This window comes from Aptenodytes forsteri, unplaced genomic scaffold (genome assembly GCF_000699145.1).
Source record: "Aptenodytes forsteri isolate BGI_AS27 unplaced genomic scaffold, ASM69914v1 Scaffold227, whole genome shotgun sequence".
In the NCBI taxonomy this organism is placed as follows: domain Eukaryota; kingdom Metazoa; phylum Chordata; class Aves; order Sphenisciformes; family Spheniscidae; genus Aptenodytes; species Aptenodytes forsteri.
The window spans coordinates 723,397-740,403 of record NW_008795365.1 but is presented as its reverse complement, the minus strand read 5'-3'; the positions used below and the strand labels follow the sequence as shown (position 1 = coordinate 740,403).

Genomic DNA, 17,007 nt, shown 5'->3' with positions numbered 1-17,007 from the left:
CCGGGGCTCCCCCTTCTCCGGTGGTGGTGGCCGGGGCCAGCCCCTCTTCACCGGTGGTGCTGGCGACGGTGGTGGCTTCAGTTTCCTCCTCCTCTTCCTCTTCTTCTTCCTCCTCCTCTTCTTCCTCCTCCTCCTCGGCCGCGCCGGTGCCCTCCTCAACCACTGCGGTGCCATTGCCATGAGGTCCATCTGCCCCCTCGGTGGTGTTGGTGCTTGTGCCGTTGACGCCATTCTCATTCTCGACTACCTCTTCCTCCTCCTCCTCCTCCTCCTCCTTCTCGTCACTGTCTTCATTTTCGGAGTCGCCTCCCTTGCCGGCAGCGCTGTTCCTGCCCCCCTTCAGGGGCCCTTGGCAGCCCTTGCCCTGGCGGGGGGGAAATAACACAGCATTAGTTGGGTGCCGGGAGGTTGCAGCTTTTTGGTACCGCGTGGCATGGGGCAGGTGTGGGCATAGCTGAGCATCCCCCCCACGCCTTGCATGACAAGGCTGCCTTTTTGGGGTGCCCTTCCAACCCTCCCGCTGGGTTAACGCCCAGAGCTTGGCCCAGCTGTGGGCATCCTGCACAGCAGACCCCCAAGCAGAAACGGTGTACAGGGCATCCCATGGGAGCAAGTGAACATGCAGTGAACATACCCCCCCCCCTGCCACGGGTGCTCCCCTCCAGCCCCCCAAACCACACCTGCTGGGGGGATGCGACGTCTCCTTCCAGCCCGTCCTGGCTGTCCCCGGGGGCTGCTCCAGCGGGGTGGCCAGCTGCCTTAGCGCCAGCATGGGATGGCTCCTGCAGGGACAGGGAGAGGACAGGGCAGGTGGTCAGCAGCGGGAGCAGAGCACAGCCCTCCCAGCAGCAAGGGGGGCACGCAGCATCCCCACGTGACATTTGGGCGCTGCTCCGAGTTTCCTGCTTTCCCATGGGTCTCGCCCCAGGCTGAAATTGAGAAGCTGCAGCAAGGCAGCCCGAGCCATGCAATTAAGTGGTGGTGGCTGGAGTCAGGTGTTCCCGTTCTGGCTACACATTTTGCTTTACAAGGTTTGCTTTACATCTAAAGGTTTGCTTTTGAAGTCACCTCTCCCAGTTTCCAATAAACAAAGAAAGCCACAGGCGCACTACATGCAGACACACTACACACCAGGTGTAGCTGGCGAGAGCATGACGGCTCAAAGCCAGGCATGAGCCCGAACCCCACCAGCAATAAGCCAATAGCACTGCTTGGCCCCAGAGACCACACAGTGGAGCAGGTCTCTCAGCGGGGTGCATGGCAGTCTGTGCTGCTAAAAAAGGCAATGAATAACCCAAATGCAAGCAGAGCCTGGGGCAACCACTGAGGAACTGGTGGGGCAGCTCACCCATGTCCCCAGCCTGGGAGGAGGAGCACCTTGCCACCTGCAAATGAACCCAGCTGTGGCGGGGAGATGCGGGGTCACTGCCATCCCTGCCCTGGGCAATCCCCGCTGCTCACATGCCAAGGCCAAGGACACTCACCCTGGCGTTTTGGGCCAACTCGGACACTTAATATATGGATGCATCTGCTGCCAGAGAAAACCCAGGCTGTTTTCCTCTCCACTGGAGGAGCCACCGAATTGCATGGGGCAGCCAGCTGTGCTGATGGGAGCGATGCCCCCCATCTAGCAGCTGATATAACAGTGCTCTTTACATACTTATAACTGACCTTGGGGCCTTTCATCACGATTTATCTTGCTGACCACCCCCTGCCAGTGAAGGCACACAGCATCCCTGCCCAGGAACGGCCACTACTCTGGTGCCCTTGAAACAAAAGGGGCAGCCCCGAACAGCAGCTGCATTCCTGCATATCACTTAATTTCTTCCTCCGGAATGAAATTCCCCTTTTGGCTGTCTCATCCCACTACTCAAAGTTATCACTAGTGATCGCAGTGGTAGGGGAGAGCAACAGGCAGAAAGGGGCAAATTGCAGGGAGGTGCCAGGGCTGGCAGAGGCACCTGGGGGACAGGGGCCACCCTGTGCTGCACCCCAGCCCCAGGTGGGCCTCCAAAGGGGGTTTTAAGACCAGATGTCCAGGCTTACACTCCTGTTAAAAAGACCCCTGAAATTAGCATTCAAATCATTAAATTAAAAAAAAAAAAAAGATGTGTTTAGACCTGACACGTAGGTTTCCAACATGCCGGATCCCTACCTCAAAGCACCTGTGTGCCTGAGACCACTGGATCATTTTTGAGCATTTGCAGCCCAGTGAGGCACAAGAGGCCTTTGCAATCCCTGGCATTTAATTTTGGACCTGGGTGACTCCCGCAAATGCAGTGGTGCCCAAGCTCATATTGACCCAGCAGACAGGAGTAGCGTTACCAGCTGGGATGGTACAAGCGTGCATTTCCCAATATCGCATCAGTTTGTGTCCCCCCACACGCACGCGTGCAGAGCATAACTGTATTTTCCATAGCAATTTTATCAGCACTATGGGGGCAATGCACCCTGAAAGGGGAAGGTAAGACGATTCCCTAACGGTGCCTTTTGCCTTGCAGGTGACCCTCCTTACTTCTGCCCTTTGGCCCATCCTGCTCTTTTCTGAGCCACTGAAAATGGAAACCTGGAAAGTTTGTTTCAGGGTTGTTTGGTGCATGCCCCACCCATCCTCTTTAAAAAAAGAAGAAAAAGGAAAAAATATATAAAAAATAATAAAATAAAGCCCAGAGTAGAAAATCCAGTTGCATCCAGAGTGCAAGGCTGTGGGCGGTCAGCCGCCACAAATGCTGATGAGCAGAGACTACAAAACCAAAGAAAATTCCCAAGTTCCCATATTTGTTTTGCAGGCTGCTGGTTTGCTGTACTCACCCCCCCTTCCTCCTCCGAGCCGTCCCCCTCTTCCTCCGATGAGTCACTGCCCTAAGGAGAGAGAAAACCGAGCTGTAGCCGGACTGGTGGGTCTCCATTGGTGTCACGAGCGTGACGGTCTCAGCCCAGCCCTGCAGGCCAGTGGCAGACAGGGCGCAGACCGTGCCCCTGTCTCATTTGGGCCAATATCTCCGCATTTGGTGGGTGGTGAAGCACCAGCAATGCCTCTGAAGCACCCACCTGGTACTGTCGCTGCGGAGGATGCACATAGGCGTATCTGTACAGGTAATACCGGTGCCTGTTCTTGAACACCTACCAGGAGAAGAAGGGGGTAAATACCATAGTCTGGGGGCTTGGGTACAGGAATGACTGAAACGTCCTCATCCTCAAGGCCAGCACCGCGTGGGGCTGGGCACGCAGGGTGGGGGGAGACCCTACCCCATTTTCTTCCGAGTCGTCCGACTTGGCTCGCTGCAGCCAGCTCTTGACCTGGGGGAAAGGCTGGGTTGGCAGGCACCCCACACCAGCCCCGGCGAGGCCGGGGGGTCCCCCCACTGCCCGGCACTCACCGAGAAGGCACACGCCATCCCCACCAGACAGGCGAAGACCAGGGCAGTCCTCATGGCTGCTTTCTCTAGGAACAGCGAAACAGCGAGGGCTTGCTTTTCAGCTAGAGAGCACCGTCACTATCCCAAACCATACAGGTGTTTGTGTCCACATGGGTGAGCAGGGAGAAGAAAGGCTGACTTCCAGCCACCTCTCGATGGGGTCATGCATTGTTTTCCCTGAGCAGGATTGCTCGCTCCTGCTTCCCCATCACCTGTGAGCGAGTGGGGAAAACCAGCCCCTGCCGGAGATGTGACAGGAGCAGCCGGCGGGAGTGCTGCCCACTGCGGCTGCCCTCCCACAGCCCTGCAACCTGCTTAGGCTCTGTCCAGGGAGAAACACCCCCGGGAATTACACCCCAGAGAGTTTAACCTCATTGAGGAAAAATAAATAAGTAAACAAATAAATGAATATAATCAGCTTCTACAGTCTGCCATTGACAAAAATAGCAGTGGCAAGGTACCAATGCAAGAAGCCCCCCGTAGGCATATCTGGGGGGGGAGGCTTGGCTCTGGGCAGGTCCGAGCTGCACCCCCTAAGCACCAAAACCCGGCCTGCCCTCCTCCATCCCGGCCCCAGCAAGGAGCACTCCCGACCCTTCCTGCAGAGCCCCAGCCTCCCCCCAGGGAGGGATGCTCCCAGCATCCCCCTGGGCTCAGCCAGGCCCACTAACCTTCCTTTTTCCTACCCTTCCTCCGGCTAAACCCACCATCAGCTGTGCTGAGGTCTGGGGGGAGTTGTTATTATATTTATCTGCACTTGAAGTTTCCCCATCTTCATTTAACTCAGGCTAGAAAACAAGTGGCCACAAGCTGGCTTCCCCGGCCATGCAGCAAGGCTCTGGATGCTCATGTCCTCCACCCGAGTGCTTCATGAAGCCACAGACCCAGGAAAGGGCTAAAAGCAGCATCCAGCCCCACCAGCAAGCTGAGCCCCTCCATCCCCCCACAAAAAGCAGATGGCAATGCACAACCCAGCTGGGAAAAGCAGCAGCAAGCTTACCCTGCCAGAGCACCGACGGCTACTCGCGGATTCGGTCAGCACAGATTTCCTCCTGCCACTGCCCCGCCGGGATATAAGGTCTAATTTTGCCCCCCCCCCCAACCAGTCGCCGCCCTGCCCAGAGTGACGCCAGCCTGCCGGCGTGTGCCAGAAAACCCCCAAACTTCAACACTGGCAGATTTGGTGCACAAACATAGCACCCCACACCGCTGCCAAACCCGGGGAGGTTTGCACCACGCCGCGTAATTGAGGGTCTGGCCTCAGAGGAATGGCTGGGAGGCCAGAGTGTATAATAACACTCTGGGCTTAAATTAAAATAAATATTGGGAAATCTGTTCTCGGGGGGTGTCTACCTCCCTTTTTGGGAAATTCTGTTACTGTTTTTTCAAGAAGAGCAACCTCAAAGGCCCAACTCCACAGTCAGCTGTCAGACAAAAAAAGGCTAAATCCAAACAAGTCCCTCTCCAGGCTGCCTGCAGAGGTGAAACGGGCCTTGGGAAGGGCAAGGAAAGAAAAGGGGACCCAGATACAGGTATCACCAGTCCCCCTTTGAAAGCCATTTCTGCCACAGCGATGCTACAAAATGCACGTGTGCTTCATTTCTTGTGCCCCCCAAACCACACAGACCCATGCAGGGGCCAGCCCGGCCCCCTGCTCTCCAAAATCAGGTATTCCCCAGCTGAAATCTGGCAGCTCTGTACACGTCCCCAGCAAAGCAGAATAACTGCCTGAGGAAAAAATATGCAAAACCCCCACCCTCACGGCCACCCAAATCTCAGCGGGCACCTTGGTGGCAGGATACAGTCAGTGGTCGGAGCCCACCCCTCCTGCCCTGCGCCTGATGGCAGGGGATGGGGGCACGCAGGTGCTGCAGCTGACCTCTGCACCCACCTCTGCAGGGACATCCTTTCTCCTTTCCCTATATTTATCGTTTCCTGCTGGGATTTCAGCCACCCAGCTCTCCAGTGCACCTCTGCTCCCTCTTTCCCAGATTTTTCTTGCACTCATCAGCAAAGGCCCCTTGCCGCTCCTGCACGCGCCCAGGCTGCAGCAGCTCAGGGGAATGACTCCTCGCCGAATGCAGCTTTGCTTTCCACAGTGGCAAGGAGAATTGCAAATTGCACCTGACGCCTTCAGCCCGACAACCCTCAGCGATGGAACGGCAGGGCTGGAAAATGCATGCCTTCAAGCAGGTCAATGATGTGCAGGTTAGCCAGTGATAAAACTATGGTTATTTAGGGCAGAAAAATCCGCTTTGCAGTGGAAGACCTGAACGCTCGTGTTTCTGCTCAAAACCGGGAGCTCTGCTTGCTGAAAGCCTCACCCACATCCAGGGGAGCCCAGTTTGAGTCTGAATTTGATTGGGAAGAAAAGGATTTCCAGTTAACCAAATTCCCAGGTTAGGACCAGCAAGAGAAAGCTTTTTGTTGTTGTTGTTATTTTGTCTTCTTGCTCATCACCACATGAACAGGTACATCGTGGGGAGTTGCTAACTGCTGACAAAACACCATGCACATCACATGCTTTTGGGAAGGGAGAGGTCCCTTGCAGCCCCCCGAGGGTCCGGCAGCCCTGGCAGCAAGCCGGGCCATGTGCCCGCTGTGCAAACCCCAGGGCTGCAGGACACAGCTGTGCCTGCCCCATGGGCTTCAAAGCCCGTTGTGTCACTGTGAGGAGACGTAATTACAAGGGTGGCCTGGAGCTGGCTGTGGCTTTCAGCTGGCACCTCGGGCCAGGAAAACCCACACACAAAAAAAAAAGAAAAGAAAAAGAAAAAAGAAGCCATGCAGTATTCCGATGCCAACGCAGCAGCCTCCGTTAAAGAGAGACACCAGCATCATGAGGGACCTGGCTCCCCTGCAGCCCCGTGGGGCTGGGGTGGCTGGAGGGGCTGCCCTACTGGGGGGCAATGCGGGGGGCACAGGACAGAGATAGCCTTGCTTCCCACTGCCCCACACCATCATGGGCTGCCCTGCGCAGGAGAGCAGTGAGCACGTGCCCGGCTTTGAGCTTAAATTTCATCAGGGCTGGGGAACAGAGAGTGCTGGTGGGAGGTGATTTTTAATGTAATGAAAGGGCTGCTGCTCCAGGCTGCTTAAAAAAAGAAAACTGACTATAAAAATGCATATTTCGCCCAAGATCCCTAAAAAGCACCAGGATAATTAACGTTTGCTGAAGTGCCTCACGTGGCCAGCACCTATGTTTAGCTCCTGGGCCAGGGAGCGGGTGCTGCCTGGGCAGGCCACCGGCAGCAGCAACCTCACAGCCCCATGCAGGGAGACCAGCAGGGAAGTTGGCCAAATGCATCCAAAACGTTTCCATTTAAAATAATAACAATAACAATAACAATAATAATAATAAATTTTAAAAAGCATCACATCTCAGGGTTGGAACATTGGTTTCTTAATGCTTTTGCAAGAACTCCGGCTCTCCAAGGCAGCAGGGCTTGGAGAGGTCACCTGTTTGCCCAAAAGCAGTGTTTGGTATCTGTTATTAAAAGTGATCACAGGATCTGACAGCTTCATGAGAATAATCTTGCCTTTGTAGATAAACAGCTGGAAACAAAACACGGAACAGCTCACCTGCCTCTGGGGGATGTGCCAACAGGTGACAGCAGCAAAAACCCACTTTTTGGGAGCACGTTGAGATGACAAGGCAGGGATGCAGAATGCAGTCCACATATGCAAATGCAATGGTTTCCCTTCTGCACTCCCATCAGTTTTTTAACGTGTACAAGTATGCTGCCATGTTGCTCATTACACGCTTTGGTGAGCGAGCCGGGGGTTAGGCAGGCAGCCCGCTCCCCAAGCCCTGCATGGGCGCATCGCTGCCCTGGCACAGCAGACGATGACAAACCCCCAGGCAGCTGCTGCTGCACCCAAACCCCGCCATCGGTCTCGTGACCCAACGCTGGTGTGGTTTGCACCAGCCACTGGCACCAGCTTTGCGCTGCAACTGGGTGGGCTTGCACCTGGCATGACCCAGCAAGGGCACTGGATACGGTTTTGATGTGATTGCCTGAGCCTGTGGAGACCTCACGGTCAGGGCGTCCCTGTCTGGCGCAGGCTGACATGGCTCCTATGTCCAAATTTAATTATTATTTTTGCAGGGTGGTAAATGAGCAGAGCAGCATGCTCCCATCCTGCCTGGGTCCACTGCGGGGCCGCGGCTGCGGTCGGGGCTGCACCATCCTATTTCCACGCCCTGGAGCTATTCTGGAAGGAAACCTCAGGGCCAAAAATAAGTAAAGAAAACAAAACCAGAAGGACACTTTGAGCATGGCGGGGAGAAGCCAGGGTGCTGCTGCAGCCAGGGAAAGGGGCACCCCTGCCATGCAGCACAGTGGCCAGGGCGCCTCTGAAATGGGGGGGGGGACGGACCGGAGGCAGAGCTTGCCCCGACTCCCACCTCTCCCCATGTGCTGTCAGGGACAGGAGCGTGTGTGCCACGGCCATGAACTGGAGAGCGAAGTGATGAGCAAGGAGAGGATGCAGCAGCAACAGCATAAGAATAAGGGATCCCTCTCTCATCCCCCTTACCTCTCACGGCACAAACCCAAATGCAAACCAACATCAGCTGGGTACGTGGCTTGTTATTTTCTTGCAAGCAGTTGATTTTAGAATAAAAGCGGGAGAGGAGAACACCTAAACTGCGCCACGTATCAACCTCAGTTATCAATACACAACCTTATATATTGGCCCTTTGCAATTAAACATTTCATATGATTTTCCTTTTTCTCTGAGGCAGGAAACCAAATAAAGGAAATTAATTCTATTTTCACACCTGGCAAAACGCAGGCCATGAGTAGCTCTGTAACGCGAACACTTTGAGGCAGCCTGAACGCTGGGGAACAGAAACCCAGCAAATTACTGGCACAAGGTCACAGTGTTATCACAAATCCCAGCATTCGCCACCACCCAGGTCCTCACGTGTTTGAACAATATCTGTATATCATATTTTCTCTGGTTTTTTGTTTGTTTTGGGTTTTTTAGGAGGAAGAAACTGCGGACCAGCTAGAATAAGTTACCAGGACTGGTCCCACCACCAGTCTGCTGCCTCCATCCATGTGTGAGAGCCCTCAAACACAGCCACACAACAGAAATAGGAGGAAAAAACCAAATAAACCCAAAAAAGCCCCCATTTTTGGGAGGAGAGCGGGCAGAGAGCCTGGGTTCATTGCAGAGGTACCCAGCTTTCTGCCAAAGTCAAATCAGTGTCCCTGGACAGTCAGACATCTGGATGGTGTGGAGGCACACTGCTCCCTGCGCCGCGCTGGCAATGGCTGCCTACCTCCCTGCCACTGCACACCCTGCTTGAACCTGCAAAAAACCCTGCATTTGGGTTTAAAAAGTTGTTATTTGCAGCAGAGGCAGAGAGCGCTGCATGTGTCAGCAGGGAACTGCGGTGCTTGCACTGGTTATTTGTTATCGTGTACATACATGAGTTGCACAACCATTGTATATGTATCCATATATACACAGACAAGTACATGTCTGTTGCAGTAAGCACCTTAACACTCAGGCACTCATTTTCTTTTCGAAAAAGAAGGCTTTGAAAGTTTTCACACTATAATGAACCTACTTTTTGCTCTGCGGGTGAAACAGCATCAGGTCTGGGACAGGAGAGGGCAGGTGCTGCCTCAGCTCCCCAGTTGCAGGTTCAGCTCCTGTTTTCAGAAACCTGATGCCTTCTGTTAAAACAAAACACCAGCTCTTTGCAGCTTTGTATTTCAAGGTGTGAAACCAGAAAAACCTGAACTGCAAACTACTTTCTCACTCTGCAGCTTTTAGGTCTCCATAACAAGTTCAGGGAGTGCAGTACAGGTGGAACGCTTGCACTTTATGTGCCATCCTGTGGTGCCCAAATCTTTGGGGCAGTGCTGAGGGGACCACAAAACTCCCAGGACACAGCTGAGCTGGGAGGGGGGGAGTTATTTGCCATTGAAGTCCATGGCAGTAAAGGGAGCTGGAAGAAAAAATTCCTTAGAGCATTCGGAAGGTTTGTACTATTTTGGGGTTTCAGAGGCTGTTTTCCCACGGCTGAGAAATTTCTTTTGTTCAGATTGACGGCAGCGGCGACTCCGTCAGAAGTTTTTCCTCCCCATTGAACAGGGCAGAGAAACGCAATCAAACTCTCCCGCCTCACCACATGCTTGGCAAGGAGCAGTTCCCACCACAGAAATCCATCACAGGGGGCACAGAAGAGACAATCCCATTGGATTGTTTCTTCCACAGATATTCCCATTTTGCTAAAGACCAAGAGGGGCCAAGGAGAAGCCCTGCAGCCGGCTGCGGTGCTCAGCCCGCCGTGGCGGGCGCTTGACTGCACTGCCAAAAAAGCCACTGCTGGCTGGAAAGGTGCTCTGCAGGTCATGAGGGTCTCTTTTTCCCACCAAAGCCAGGAAAATAGGGGGGTTGAATAAATGCAGCTTGCGTGCCGTGGCCGCCCCAAGTCCAGCTGCTGCAGCCAGGCTCAGTGCTGCTGCCTCCCACTGCTTCGGCCACACCAGCTACTTATTAAAAATAGATTTTTTTCTTCTTGGAAAGGACAAAAAAATAAACAAGCAACCTTTCTTTTGAGATGATGCAGACTCGTGTTTTCACAAACCCATATGTGACCAAAATATCTGCTTTAAACCCCAGTGCTGATTCCTGGGTAAATCAGTGCGTTCAGCTCTGGAGGCCACCCCCAACACACAAAAAACACCATGTGGGTGGATAAGAAAAATGCATACATTGACATGGGCATTTTTTATCCTTGCCTAACCCACTGGGCAAGCTGACCCTTACAACTTCATCGCGCAATCAGCCCGAAACGGGATGCAGGAACACCTCCAGCGACAGCAGAGCTTGTGGCCGACCTTCCCAGCTGCTTTTCCTGCCTGCCCGACAGCAGAGAGCGGCAGCACTCCCCTCGGATGCTCACCGCACACAGGCATGTGCCGCAAAAACCAAACACATGGGCTGCCGCTAAAAATGCCTTAAAATCCTCAAAGTGAGCATCTTTTGGCCACACTATCTCTGGCCATCCAAAACGTCACCCTGTGAAGTGCTGCCCACCACCAAGCCTGTCCGGATGGCAAGCGGGGTGGCCCCTCTCATACATGGATGAACAGCATTTGATGGGGACAGCCCAGTGCCACCAGTGTCCCCAAAAACCTGCCCGTCCTCGCAGACGTGCGCTGCCAGGTGCTGGGCATGGCCCTGCACAAGGCCAACACGAGCAGCTCCCTCCCTGTGGCAAGGCGGGAGGTTTCCCCAGCGAAGGGCTGAGTTTCCCCCCGCGATGCCTGGGAGGGACGGTCCCGTGGGAAGCCATCCCAGCAGGACCGGCAGGCGGCAGCCAGCTCTGGCACCAGCTCCCTGGCCTTTGGGGAGCAGCCAGCCAGCAGGAGGCAAATTTTGGGCGTTGCTGCCTGGGACGTGCGTGCAACTGCAGCATGTCGCTGGGAAGGCATGCGAAGGGAACCCACGTGCAGGGGGAGCGCAGCTAGCCACCCCTCCAGCACAGGGTGCAGGGGGGTGCCGCATGCCCTGTTTGCAAGGCACACACCCCTCCCGCTCAAACTAAAGCCAAATCAACCCAGTTTTTCTCTCCATGCATGAAACAAGAGGAGGACGAACGCTCGCTGTCCCCTTTGCAGGGGGGTGAAGGCAAGCGGCCCCCTCCCCAGCTGTGCCATGCTGCCGCTCGTCCCAGCGCTGCTCACACAAGGATGAGGATGGACAGAGGGTCATGCACAAACTGCAAGAAGCAGTTTCATAGAGCCCATTTCATCCCACCCTTGTGATGTCTTGGCCATCCTGCTCACGGGCTGGGCTCACCAAAGAGCTGCAGGACACCCCTCGCTTTCCTGGAGGGACCCGAAAAAATCCTCCCAGTCCCCATCCCCACCGGTTGTCCCCACGCAAACACCACCTCTGATGGCCCAGGGGATGTGACCGAGCCTTGCGGCAGAGCCAGCACCCAAAATGTCCCTGCTGCCTCAGCAGCAGCACCACTTGCTGGACACGGGAGAGTTCAGAGCAGTGCTCTACCCTGCGCTGCCACGCAGAGGAGCCAGCAAACACATAATTACTATAATTTTAAACCAAAGTGACAGCTGTCACCCAGCCCTTTTTGCACCTCTGGGCTACAGCCAAACCCATGCTTGCCGTCTTTCACCGCAGTGATAGGGCTGTGCACCAGCATTTTGGTACCCGCAATCCTGACAGGCATCATCACTGTCACAGCATCCCCAACTCCTCACCCAACTAATGCAAGGGGTTCAAAAAATAAGGAGCAAGTTGCAGCCGAGGTATCCACTGTGAAGTGGGGACCAGTGGGGTGGAGGAGGCAGGGTCAGGAAAGAGGCTTGTTCCCAGGGCAGCAGCGTGGGGAAGCTGCACGTTTCAGAGCTGATCTCATACAGAAGTACAAAAAGTTTACACAGGGTGGATATTAATACATAAGTTCTACTAAAACCAGGAGCAGTTCTGTTTTGTAGTGGTGGAAAGAGTCTACAAATTAAGTGCGGTTTTGCTATAAGTAGTAAAAAATTATTTCATTTCTTTACTGGTTCTTGAATTCGGTATTGCAATGCCCAGCAATGACACCACTGACCCAAGGCAGCTGAAAGGCATGCACCCACTCACGCTGACCCCTTGGAGACTGTCCCCTGCAGAGCCACAACTCCATGCTGCAAAACTGTGCAGCTATGCAACAGCCCGCAGCTTCCTCTGTCAGCATCAATACCCATGCTGTACAGCTCGTCATACACATGTGAACAAGGAAGAAGGGCCTGGATGGGATTTTAAACAAATAATGTGTTGTTTACTTGCTTGCTGGTAGGAGAAAAAAAAAATAAAAGGCACATGGAGTAAAAGAGGCTTTACTCATGATCTACCAGCCCACGATAACCCCTTTTCCCCTGCTCGCCTGCATCGCTGCTGCAGGGGACCTGGTGCCAGGGTCCACTGGGGGCACCCAGAGCCAGTTGTCTGGGAGAGCCCCCGTGCCCTGGGGCATCTCCTTCCCAGCGCCTCAGGAAGAGCAGAACAACCCTTGCTCGCATTGCAGCAGGTGATGGCCATAATTTAGCAAAGCCCCAGGCCCAGCTCACTAGGGTCATTAGCCAGCTTTTCCACCCCACTTCTGGGTCACCTAGGGGCAGGGGTGGCCCTTGGGGTGCCTGGAAACAGGGGGGCAGGAACACCCCTCAGCCTCTGCTTTCCTCCTCACCCCAGCATGCTGTGGCTCCTCGTGCAAACAGCCTGCTCTTTGCTCCCCACTCGCTCCAGTCCAACCCCAAATTGCAGCACCCAACTCCCCCGGGAGAGGAAAACCGTACCACTGTGGAATTTGATGGTTTTAATGGTAATTAAAGAAATCAACAGGGTACATTTCAGCTTTGAAATACAAGTGCAAAAAGGATACAATATAATGTTTTCTGTACATTTCTTACAAAATATTACATACATCCCACCCTGAAGTGGTACTTAACACACCGCTGAGCCCACGCACCACGCGTGCACACCCGCTGTAGCTTTTCCTCCTTATGTGCAGGACGTGGAGCTAACGGAAAGCTCCCCTTGGAATCTGGGCAGACGCTTTTAGGGCAGTGGTAGGTAAATACAAGGGGTGAATGCAGGGACCTTTCTGCCCAGCATGCCCAGGTGCAGCTCCTGGAGTGCCGAGCCACCACTGTGCCCTTGTGGCAAGCGGGCAGCATCACCCTGCTGGCACTCACAGCTCTCGGCTGCTCTCTTGTTTGGTATAGGAAATGGCTTTTCTCGATGTGGTTTGGCGTTTTCCCTGTGTCTGGCATCACCTTCCACTTCGCGTCCCATACAGTGTGCCCAGGTCGAGCCCTGGCGACCCGGCCTCATTTTGTCCACAGCATCTTCTCAGGAAGAAGTCAACCAGGCTATATAGCAAATAAATTAAACCCCTCTTCCCCCCCGCACCTCCAGCACCGAGGCTGTGGGGCACGTGTCAGTACCCGTCCTGGCAGTCGTTGTCATCGTAGTCGGCAGCAGGCTTGTTGCGGTAGGCGCCCGGCCGCCGTTTGCGGCTCCCGCTCTCCAGGCTCTGTGGCGAGCTGTCATCCCCGCGGCTGCTGGACTCGCGGGTGGCGTCCTCCTGGGAGTGGCTCTCCTCATCGTCATCATCATCGTCCTCCTGGGACTTGCTGTTGTTGCTCTCTGTGGACCTGCTGTCCTTGCCTGCATTGTCCTCTTGGCTGCTGTCGTCCTCCGGGGATGCGCTCTGGCTCTCGGCTGATGTGCTCGGCACGTCCCCATCAGGGTTGGAGTCATTCTCATCCTCCTTTGACTCCTCCACAGTGTCCTCTGTGGACTGGCTCTGGTCACCATCATCTTCCTCAGACTTGCTCTGGTCGCCCTCATCTTCCCCGGACTCGCTGCCAGGCACAGACAGCGCACTCCTGTCCTCCGCAGACTGCTGGTCCTCCTGCCCTTCCCGGGACCAGCTGCCACTGCGCTTGCTCGATGTGCTCACCACCTCATGTGAGATGTCCTCTGGGGACTCTCCCAGCTCTTTGTCTGACCGGTCGGTGGTGCCCTCCCTAGACTCACTGCCCTCACCCTGCCTGGAGGGGCTGTCCTCCCCATCCCCGTCCTCCCCAGAGCGGCTGGCACTGTTTTCCTCTGACTGGCTGGCAACAGGCTCTTCCGACTGACTGTTGTCCTCTGTGGATGGGCTGTCTTCTCCTGAGTCAGCATCCTCCACCTCTGGGGACCTGCTGTCACCCTCCTCCCAGCGGTGGGAGCCAGTCCCCCGGCTGCTTTCTTGGCTGCTCCCCAGGGTGCGTGGGCCAGCACGGTGCCCCTTGTAGCTGCTGCCTGGGCCATCAAAAATGGAGGGATCATCGCCCTGCATGGCTTCGTCCTCGAAGTCATAGCTCTCCTCCTCCTGGCTGCTGCTGCTGCCCCCTCCCCGCCTGTAGGTCCACTCATACCGGCTGCCAAGGTAGTTCCTGTACCGCCGGTGGTCCGCCCCAATGCTCTCGCTGCTGCTGCTGCTGCTGCTGTCACCGTGTCCTCCGCCAGCCCCGGCATCCCCATGGCCAACATCACGGCCATGTTCGCCTGCCCTGTCGGCACCAGCCATGTAAGTAGGACTTTCACCCCGCTCCTCTTCCCCATTCTTGTCGAAGGTGTCATCCCCACTGTCGTCCTCCTCGTCCAGGAGCCCACCAGCGCGGAAGGGAAGCCCATTGACTCCAGTGCCATAGTGCTCTCCGTTGTCACCGTCATCAGCATTGCGTGCATCCTCCTCCTATGGAGGTGACAAATGGAGACGAATGCAAAGGCTTGCAGGTCACAGGCGCTATCGGCACTGCTCGCTGCACAGGCCAAGCGCTACCCTGAGACTGACAGCAGATTTGGGGCTAAGTGCAGTTTCCTGGCAGAGCAAAACACCCCTCTCCGCTCACTCACCAGGAAACCAAGGCTGCTCCCATTCCGGGCATTTGTGTCCTCGTGGTCCACCTGGTTCAGGTGCTGAGCCTCCCCAGCTCTGCCTTCCTTGTCTCGGCCACTCTGTTCACCCAGCTCCTCGCCCACGGCGTTCCCACCCGCCAGCTCCCCGGCAAGGGCATTGTCCCCCCTCTCCACACTGGCAGGAGGATGTCTGCCATCTCCACCACCCGGGAGGTTGCCCAGCTTGTTGATGTAATTTTCACTTGCTGTATCCTGGGGGCAAAACATGACATGGTGCTTTGGTTTATTAAACACCACTGCACGTTTACTGCTACTGCTACGGGATGATGTATCACTCTTAAGCCATGCAAGTGGTCAAGCCTTTTTCATTGCTCGCACCTCAGCCCTTCAATTGTTTCTGCTGATGCAAAAAAAAGTAGCCACCAACAAAAGGGCAACCCAGAAAAGCCTAAACCATGATGGTTCAGAGCACAGAAACTCCTTTTTCAGGACCAACACAGCAGAATGCAGCAGGTGAATTGGGAATGTGCACAGGGAGGCAAGGCGAAATGAGGTGAAACCAACCCAACTTGAAAAGACTGAGTAGACGGGCAAAGCTCAAAGACCCGCAGAAGTGACAGCTCTTCCCCCAGGTGCCTGGTCCAAGGATGCCTGCCCGGGGCTGGCACCCCATCCCAGACTTGCTCCGCGAGCGGTGGGCACCCCCCGGCTTACCTCCTGTTGGGCGCTGCGGCGGGGGCGGGCAGGCTCACGGCTGGGCACCTAAACACACCCAGGAGACATCTGATCAGTGATTGGTGTGCCTTGGCTGGGTGAAACCACCGGGGTTTGGGGTTTGAGTACCTGTCCCGTGGGTACTTACAGGGTGAGTGCAGGCTACGGCCCAGAGGAGCAGCACCAGGAAGGCAGCCCTCATGTCGGTTGTGGTCCCTGCAGCTGCAACAGGGAGCAAAGTATTTGCACACTAGAGCAAAGCATTTGCATGTGCCCCTGGCTGTAACTTGGCCCCACAAAGCCCTTCCAACTGATACAGCCTTGCTGTCCTGGCACATGGTGCTCAGCCTGGCATACCATCAAACAAGCCGAGGGATTTGTCCTTGTGCCACCTCCTGGCATCTCCTGTGCAGGAACTTCCCTTCAGTTTGGGATTTGAAATACGTGACCATGTTCTTGCAGATTTTTTGTCTAAGCATCATTAAAGAGTGGGAAACCTCCTCTGAATTCTCTGTTCCCACAGTAATGTCACCCACCACCCAGCCAAGCTCAGTGGCCGTGACGAGAGCCAGCAATGCAGATGGGCAGCGCCGTGAGACCACAGGCTGCAGAGCTGCGCCTCCCACCTGGCATGGTCCCCACAGCCCTGTAAAACCTCCCACCGCCCCAAAGCAGAGCACCCCGATAAAATAACCCCACGGACAGCTGCAGCCCCAGTGGCCACTGGGTCAGTCTGGCATCCCACTGGCACTGCTGCCTGCACAGGCAGGTGAAGCAGCGGGGGACTTTCCTCCAGCTCTGCTCTCATTTTCCAAGTCCCTTAAGCAGCCCAGCACTGCATCCCCACAGGGCACGCTAACCGCGCTGCACATCACCCTGCACCCAAAACACACTGGAGCAAAGAGCAACGCTCCTGGTTTCTTCCCTTACAAAGAAACACCTACATCCCAGCTTACAAGTCTCCTGCTTTCTACCAAAACTTGCAAGGAAATCTACAACCCCTGTCCCCAAACATTGCCATTTTCACTCCAGGCAATGCCAAAGCAACCCAAAGAAACCAAAACCTTTACCTTGAGGAGTGATGCAAGCCGGCGTCTCCTCCGGTGCTCAGGATGGGAAGAGCTGGCTGCCTGTCTTGGGATGCCCCCCTACATCCCAGCTTACAAGTCTCCTGCTTTCTACCAAAACTTGCAAGGAAATCTACAACCCCTGTCCCCAAACATTGCCATTTTCACTCCAGGCAATGCCAAAGCAACCCAAAGAAACCAAAACCTTTACCTTGAGGAGTGATGCAAGCCGGCGTCTCCTCCGGTGCTCAGGATGGGAAGAGCTGGCTGCCTGTCTTGGGATGCCCCCGGCTGTGTGCCTCGGTGTGGCTGCGCAGCCATTTAAACCCCGGGCGGGGCCCGCCCCCGGCAGGGGGGGCGCCCAG

At 55.3% G+C, this 17,007-nt stretch overlaps 2 protein-coding genes across 2 annotated transcripts in view; both read right to left on the bottom strand.

Annotated features, from left to right (window-relative positions):
• The window catches only part of IBSP (integrin binding sialoprotein), a 5,637-nt gene extending 2,203 nt beyond the window's left edge, over positions 1-3,434 (bottom strand). Inside the window, exons 1-6 of the mRNA XM_019472336.1 lie at positions 3,381-3,434; positions 3,250-3,300; positions 3,052-3,123; positions 2,812-2,862; positions 681-782; positions 245-364 (exon numbers count right to left, since the gene is read on the bottom strand). Coding sequence (XP_019327881.1) covers positions 245-364; positions 681-782; positions 2,812-2,862; positions 3,052-3,123; positions 3,250-3,300; positions 3,381-3,434 — 450 coding nt within the window. The remainder of the gene's footprint in view (positions 1-244; positions 365-680; positions 783-2,811; positions 2,863-3,051; positions 3,124-3,249; positions 3,301-3,380) is intronic.
• Positions 3,435-13,392: 9,958 nt separating this feature from the next.
• Positions 13,393-15,777, bottom strand: LOC103899749 (dentin matrix acidic phosphoprotein 1). The gene is made up of 3 exons (XM_019472330.1): positions 15,724-15,777; positions 14,859-15,113; positions 13,393-14,697 (listed from the first exon to the last, which is right to left on the bottom strand). The coding sequence occupies exons 1-3, from the start codon at positions 15,775-15,777 to the stop codon at positions 13,393-13,395; spliced, it is 1,614 nt and encodes a 537-aa protein (XP_019327875.1).
• Between the last annotated feature and the right edge of the window lie 1,230 nt (positions 15,778-17,007).

Bases quoted from the DNA above. Each gene is read 5' to 3' on its own strand.
- LOC103899749 (XM_019472330.1), bottom strand. From the start codon at position 15,777: ATGAGGGCTGCCTTCCTGGTGCTGCTCCTCTGGGCCGTAGCCTGCACT. The intron at 15,114-15,723 runs GTAAGTACCCAC...TTTTGCCCCCAG, and splicing joins CCGTAGCCTGCACTCACCCT to GATACAGCAAGTGAAAATTA. The intron at 14,698-14,858 runs GTGAGTGAGCGG...TCACCTCCATAG, and splicing joins GGAGCAGCCTTGGTTTCCTG to GAGGAGGATGCACGCAATGC.